The sequence below is a fragment of the Arachis ipaensis genome, chromosome B05 (genome assembly GCF_000816755.2).
Source record: "Arachis ipaensis cultivar K30076 chromosome B05, Araip1.1, whole genome shotgun sequence".
NCBI classification, from domain to species: domain Eukaryota; kingdom Viridiplantae; phylum Streptophyta; class Magnoliopsida; order Fabales; family Fabaceae; genus Arachis; species Arachis ipaensis.
Window position 1 is genome coordinate 137,521,758 of NC_029789.2, and position 7,441 is coordinate 137,529,198.

A 7,441-nucleotide genomic window follows, 5' to 3' on the forward strand; every position below is an offset into this window, starting at 1 on the left:
ACACATCCTCCATCTCCCATTGTGCTTTTTTACCAGGACCACATTTGACAACCAGGTAGAATAGTCTAGTTCCCGGATAAACCCTGTTTCAAGGAGGCTGGCCGTTTGTCTGGCCACTTCCTCTGCCCTTTCCTGAGACATTTTTCTGCTCCTTTGAGCTACTGGTTTGGCTTCCGGCCTGATGGCTAGGTGATGTGACATGAGTCCGGAGTCTATCCCCGGCATATTGGCAGGTGTCCAGGCAAACAAATCGCCATTGGCTCTGATCATTTCCATCAAGGGCTCTTTTAATTCATGGGGGAGGTTCCTATTCACGAACGTGAACTTTTCCTCCGTGTTCCCGATCCTAAACTTTTCCAGGTCCCCTTCTGGTTCGGGCTTTGGCTTGTCGTCAATTCTGGCATCCAAGTCGGCGAGAAATACCCCCGATGCATCCCTAGATTTCTTTCTTAACGAGAGACTGGCGTTGTCGCAAGCGACTGCCGTTTCCAGGTCTTCCCTCACAGATCCTACTGACCCTTCTTCAGTTATGAACTTCATTACCAACATCCTTATGCTGATGACTCCTCCTAGGTCGTTGATGGTTTTTCTCCCCATGATGATGTTGTAGGCGGTGGAGTCTCGTAGGATCACGAACTCGGCCATTATCGTTCTTCTCCCTTGGCCTTGTCCTAATGAGGTCGGCAGGGTGATTATGCCATCCGGCTTGATGAAGTGGTTGCCGAGCCCTACGACGCCGTGCTGGTGAGTCTGTAGGTCGGCGTCCCTTAGGCCTAAAGCGTCAAACACATTGCGGAACATGATGTTCGAGTCTGCCCCCGTATCTACAAGGATTCGCTTGACGAGACCGGTTCCTACTCTGGCCGTTATGACCATGGGAGGGCTTTCTCCGACCTCGTCAAACCATTGATCCTCCGGGCCGAATGAAATGGGTGGGTGCTTCCTCACGCTTCGTGCAGAGGACGAGGAGACCGCCAGAACTTTGGCGTCTTTCCTATGCGCCGACCTTGATCTAGGTGCCGCATTCCTAGCTGTTACCATGTTCACTATGGTGAGGCCTTGGTAGTCGTCCTCCGGTTCTTGGCATCGCTTTGCTGCCCGAGTCCTGTCTTCGCCGTCGTGGTCGCGATTCCGTCGTCTCGGCTCTCTAATGAGGTGGGAGAATTCAGCTAGCTTTCCATCCCTAATCGCTTGTTCTAATGCGTCCTTTAGGTCGAAGCAATCCTGTGTCTTGTGCCCAAAGCCCTTGTGATAGTCACAGTAGAGGCTTCGGTTTTCCCCTGTTCGTTCCTTTAGTGGTCGGGGCTTCGACAAGATCCCCTTTTCGGCGATTTGTTGATAAACTTCCATGATTGGTGCGGTGAGGGGAGTGTAATTGGTGAACTTCCCGACACGAGGAAACGGTTTGGGTGCCTTGCTCGGACCGCCGTCCCTGGCGTGTTCCTTTTGTCCTTTTCTGCTCCCGTGGTGCCGGTCTTGGTTGTAAGAGGGCTGCCGTTTGTTGGTGGCCACGACTTGGCTAACTTCTTCGTCGTTGATATACTCCTTGGCTACACATTGGATCTCCTGCATGGTCCACACCGGCTCCGTGGTGAGGTGCTTTCTGAAGTCCTCGTTCAGGAGCCCGTTTGTTAGGCACAAGCTTGCAACTGAGTTCGTCAGCCCGTCTATTTCCAGGCACTCGTCGTTGAATCGGTCTAGGTATTTTCTGGTCGGATCTCCGGGCCGCTGGGCCACTCCAAGCAGGTTGATTGGGTGCTTTGCTTTTGCAATTCTAGTCGTGAATTGGGCTAGGAAGGTGTGGCTGATGTCTGCAAAACTGGTCACTGAGCCCTGCGGGAGGTTGTTGAACCACCGTATTGCGGGTCCCGCCAGGGTGACCGGGAAAGCGCGGCACCTTACCTCATCTCTCACTCCCTCCAGGTTCATCCTGGCCTCAAAGGCCGTGAGGTGTTCCAGCGGGTCTTGCGTTCCATCATACCTCATGTCCGTTGGCTTGTCAAAGTGTTTTGGCAGCCGGACCTCGAGGATGGAACGATGAAATGGGGTCGCTCCCATTATCACGGGTTCCCGCGTTCTCGTTGTTCTCCCTTCGTCGTCCTCCTGACGAGTCTCCTCGTGGTTGCGGTCCGTGGTACGCCGCCTTTCGTGCCTGGCGTAGATGAGGGGGTCGTGGCGCCTTCTCGCGCGTCCTCTTTCCCCGGCGCTCTCGGATTCAGCCTGAGGGATAGTTGTGCGTCTGGAATGGCTCCTTGAGTGAGAACGAGAGTGGCTTTGCTCTGGGGTGTGCTGGTCGTGTTCCCGGTCTGCTAGCCGGCATTCCAAGTCTTGCATCCTATGGCGTAGTTCCTGCATTATTCTGGCGTGGTTGTCGCCAGTTCCCCCGAAAGGGCGTCTCTCGAGAGATCGTGTGGTACGTCTCGGAGGGGACCTCGTGCACGGTCGGGGAGAAATCGCGGAGGGTTCCCCTCTGCGCTTGGTCTCGCGGCCTGTCTCTCCCGGGCCCAATACAACGTCCATCCAGGCGACTAGATCCCCACAGACGGCGCCAATGTTCGGTAGGTCGGATACCGGACGGGTTGGGTTGATATCCTGATCAAAGAAGGGGAAGTCGTCTGGTCGCACGTCTCTGAGTTGAGGGTAGGCGAGGTCCCGAGCTCTTCGGATGTAGAGGGGGGTGTCACCTGCAAAGACACTCCAACGCTCAAGTCAGTGAAATGTGCAGGCGAGTAAAGGTTGGGTGGTATATGACGTACCTTGGGGGAAGGGCTTCTTCGAGACCTCCCTTGCACAGCTGTAGCGAAGCTGTCAGGGACGCGTGTCCGGGTCGGCAATCGGGCGCCTTGTTCCTAACCGTCCAGGTCGGGTGGCACCCGGGTCGGGCCGGCCCACATTCAATTTGGGCCAGGCCGTAACAGTAGTAATGTTTTTTAGTTCTTGATTTTCATGATGGAAGTTTGATTAATATTACATGTCCTACGCATGAATTCCCAAAAATTGAACATCAATGATTCTCGTTACGGCAATTTTTACTTTTTTTTTTTTATCAAAGATAGGAGACTCGAACCTGCAACCTCTTAATTGAGTATGGGGAGACTATGCCATTTGAGTTATAACTCATTGGCAATTTTTACGTTACATGCGTGAAGATTTGGATCTTTATTTCTTTTCTTAAGTACTTGCCTTCTGAAATAAAATGTCTCTAAATACAAGCATATTAGATATCCATAGAAAATTGGTCAAATATCTCTAAAATTTGTTTGATTTTTTTTCCGATAATAAATAGAATAGAATAGAATAATATGATATTCTTTAAAATTTATCAAAATTATACACATTATCTATTTGACCATTATAGTCCTATACTATATACATTCTCTTACACTGTTAAATTGAAATTATGCTACAAATAAGTTGTGAAAATTCATTTTTAACATTTCAAGAATATGATAGAGTTATCAGAAAAATCTACAGTCCATTTCAACACTAAAAGTTTGATTAACTCACGTTATCCAGTTTTAAAAATATGGTCATTTGCACAATACCATACATAAGGTCTCAAACAAATAAAAAATATTAATCAATTATTTAACAGAGCACCAATGGTTCAGAAAGCAGCAAACTGGAAGAAATAATGAATAAAATACAAAGAATACAACTATAAAGAACTAAAAATAATAACATTGCATAAATGTAGCCTATTATAACATTACCAAATAAGAAAAAATAACAAATATATGACAAAACAATTTCCAGGGGTAAAAAAATGGGGATCCACCTATTGTGGCAAACTTAAATCATGTCAGCCTCCTCCTTCATTTTGCAGCTTCAAACTTGCAATGTACTCAACAATGAACATGGAGGCAAGCTGAAAAGAATCACTTTAAATGTCTATTTGGAATGCCAAAAGAATGGTTTACTGAGACACTGATAATAGCCTAAGGCCTGCTTCTAAATCTACCAATGTGATGGTAAGAAGTTCTTCTGTATCTATACAATCAAAGCTAAGCCTCAAGTCCAAATTCTCTCTAGCATTAACCAACATGGTGTCTACCATACCACCATTTGTCTCTTTTCGCTGCTTTTCAGTCGTTACCTTTTCGATCAATTCTGCTATAGCTTGTATACTGCAAGAAGGATGCAACTTGAATCCGTATAGTAAACTATCTTCGGCTAAGTTATGCATCTTGATGTGAAGAATTTGTGCTAGTTCTTTTGAGTTGAAATCAACAAAATTGAAAAACTTGGTAACCCGTCTGCAAAAACCTTCATTTGAAGCTATAACTCTTTTCATTGGTTCGCTGTACCCTGCGAATATAACTACGATTTTTCCACTGTCCATGACGGACATAATCTCCTCTAAGGCTTCTAAACCATAGTCCTTATCATCTGCCTTCTGCATTGGTATTAGTCTATATGCCTCATCGACGAAGAGAATTCCCCCCTCCGCTTCTTGGATCTGCATACAGAGTTTAACTCATTAAGCAAAGCACTCAATGACTGGTTCTCAAAAGGCAAAGAAGATGGGGAACAGGAAAGATTTCAAAGGCAATGGCATACCTTCCTCCTGGTTTTTGGACCAGTATGGCCGACAAATTCACCAACTAAATCAGTTCGTTGTACTTCTGTCACTTTATTGGTAGGTAGAATTCCCACCATATGGAGTAATCTTCCAAGGACCCGTGCTACCATAGTTTTACCTATCAAATAGAGAAGACAGTTGGTTAATTTTATTGTTTAGAAATGATAAAAGATAACAAGGAAAGTACATGATCCATAAAGTAAAGGAAATCAGTATGCAAAATAAAAGGGGGCAAGCTAAGATTATCGGTTATAACCTGTTCCAGGATTGCCAAGAAAGGCCATATGTGGGGGTCTTCGCGTGCCAACATGCAGACCAAGAGCTCTACGCCTCTCATCCAAAAGCATACCCTTTGCCCATTTACGTAGTTGAATTTTTAGGTCATTTAGACCCACAATATTTGCTAATTCCTTTTCTAGCTCGTCCATTTTAGCTTTGGTTTCGCTGCATGCTTCAATTGCTCGTCTCTTCCTTTGCTCTTCCTCTGCATGCTTTAGTAGTTCTCTAAGTTTCTCACTTCCAGGGCCTTGGGAAAGATGATTTAAAGGAGTCATTCCCTCCTGAAATTCAAGGGTTCAATTTTGAGAATCTATTATGATTTCACCAAAACAGATTTTAAGTAGCAGAAAAACAAGGCTCAAGTTTTGTACATTGTCCTTAGCGCTGCAATCTGCATTGTAGTCAAGCAATGTTTTCACAGTTAATAATTCTTCGGCTCGTAGAGAGTACCAAACAGCAAGGTGTAGAGGAGTCATACCATTCTGCAAAGCAAAAGATTGTAAACAAACTTTCATACAAAGCATAAGATTGTAAACAAACTTTTATACAAAGCATATAAATGGTTTTTTTGCTCAGTTTAATTCTAGAGTAAATGATAGATGAAGCAAGAAAAAAAGCTCACATTTGCTTGGGCTTCAACAACAGCCCCATGGGCCAGAAGTAACTTTGCGGCTTCGCTGCATCCATTTTTTGCTGCCATGTGCAATGGAGTTTCTCCATACTGCAAAATGGTGATAAAGTAGAGGTATTTAGAACTACAATGCTATTACTAGAAGTTGAGAATCATACATGTTCTAACAATAAAATTCAATTAAAAAAATTGTGACAAGTACCTACCATATTCTTCGCCTCCAACTCAACTTTATCTTGTCCTTGCCACTCGAGCAGAAATTTAACTATGTCAGCCCTATTTTGACCGGCAGCAACATGAAGTGGTGTCTGAGCCATCTGCATAAATCAGGTTAGATTAGAACTCCAATTTAAGCGAAATCACATGCAATGATAAAGGAAAAGGCTAGAGATCAATATATCAGTATAAAGTCTAGCAACAAGCCTATTGATGAAGTAACCACCATTTCGAAATCTAATTACTAAACACTTCAAAAAGGAAGCAATTGGAGAAATAGATCATGAGAATAATAATGACCATATCAACAGATGACAACAATTGAGATGCCGAAAAGCCACTCTTTTCCATGCCAAACCTAAAAGAGGCTTCCCCTTTTCCAATCCCTCATCCAAGCAATTTCCATGCGGCGAGGGAATCAGAATCTAAAAGAACTATGCTTGCATCTCATTTTTTCTTTCAATCCCTGGAACAGCAATGGTACTATGTAGCTAAAAATGAAAATTCAGCTAGACTAGTAATCGAGACCAATTGAAAGGTGGTATCTTTTCCTAATACCTCCTACTAATTGTATCGTCCTTTCTTCTATATTATTGATAAATAAGCAGATCTCAGAGTTATGAGCACAATTCCAAATCCTCAAACCCCAAGAAAAGAAGCATTTGAAATAACACCATCCCCATTTCACACAAAGAAACAACGAGAAAAGATATCTACATTTCAAAGTCAAAGAAGATGAAGCACACAACAAGAGAAGCATTTGAAAAGGATGATAGGAAAGAGGGGGGATGAGATCTTACAACAGGGTTTCTCTCATTGAGAAGAGAAGGGTTATGACGAAGTAGCCTCTGGAGTCCAACAAGGTCACCGGACTGAGCACAGCCGTGGATGGTGGGAGGCTTGGAAGATCTTGACCGTTGATCGTGAGAGCTGCTCATTGCTGAATTCGAATGGAAAAAGAAAGAAAGAAAGAAAGAAAGAAAGAAAGTAGAGAAAATGGAGAAGAGAGAATTGGAGAAAGAGGAGAGAGAAGAATATGGTTGGTATGTGTGGTTTCCCGAATGCGAGTGTTGCGGCAGCTCAATCAATCAAAATTGAATCTTGGATTCTCACTTGATCGATCTTTCTTTGTTTCTTCTTCGCGTTGCTGTACACTGCTTTTGATTTCACAGTTGGCATTCGCCTCCTCTTTTTCCTCTCTCCTTCTCAAATCTCATCCTTCTTCCTAAATCATTGCCTTTTCCGAATCTAATTTTCGCTAACTACAACACTCTTATATATTATTAAAATTGATTTCTTCAATTAATAATACAGCTCACCTTACATACTTTTTAAGATGTTTCTTAATTTATTTTAGAGTACTTACCCAATCAGTCCCAAAAATATTAGAATAGAATATTTTAGTTCCAAGAAAAATTAATACACAGATTAATTTCTAAAGTTTTATTTCGGCAGACAAATCAGTCCTCAGTTCATTTTTCGCCAGAGTAATTATCTAGATCAGTTCCCAAAGATTTTAAAAACGGATATTTTAGTCCGCAAGAAAAATTAATGTACAAATCAATCCTCAATGTTTCTCTCTATTAGACATAATAGTCCTCCATCCAAAAATAAAATAAAATAAAATAATTATTATTATTAATTGCACAATAATATTGTACTATATTTTTTATATTTTTTGGACAAAAATAATGATAAATTTATTCATTAAATTCTTATATTTATTAAATACA

General features: G+C 42.9%; 1 protein-coding gene across 1 annotated transcript; it reads right to left on the minus strand.

The window, feature by feature from the left end:
* On the minus strand, nt 3,636–6,958 carry LOC107644373 (protein CfxQ). The gene is made up of 7 exons (XM_016348212.2): nt 6,509–6,958; nt 5,699–5,809; nt 5,484–5,582; nt 5,233–5,343; nt 4,839–5,142; nt 4,561–4,700; nt 3,636–4,459 (listed from the first exon to the last, which is right to left on the minus strand). The coding sequence occupies exons 1-7, from the start codon at nt 6,644–6,646 to the stop codon at nt 3,917–3,919; spliced, it is 1,446 nt and encodes a 481-aa protein (XP_016203698.1). The 5' UTR covers nt 6,647–6,958; the 3' UTR covers nt 3,636–3,916.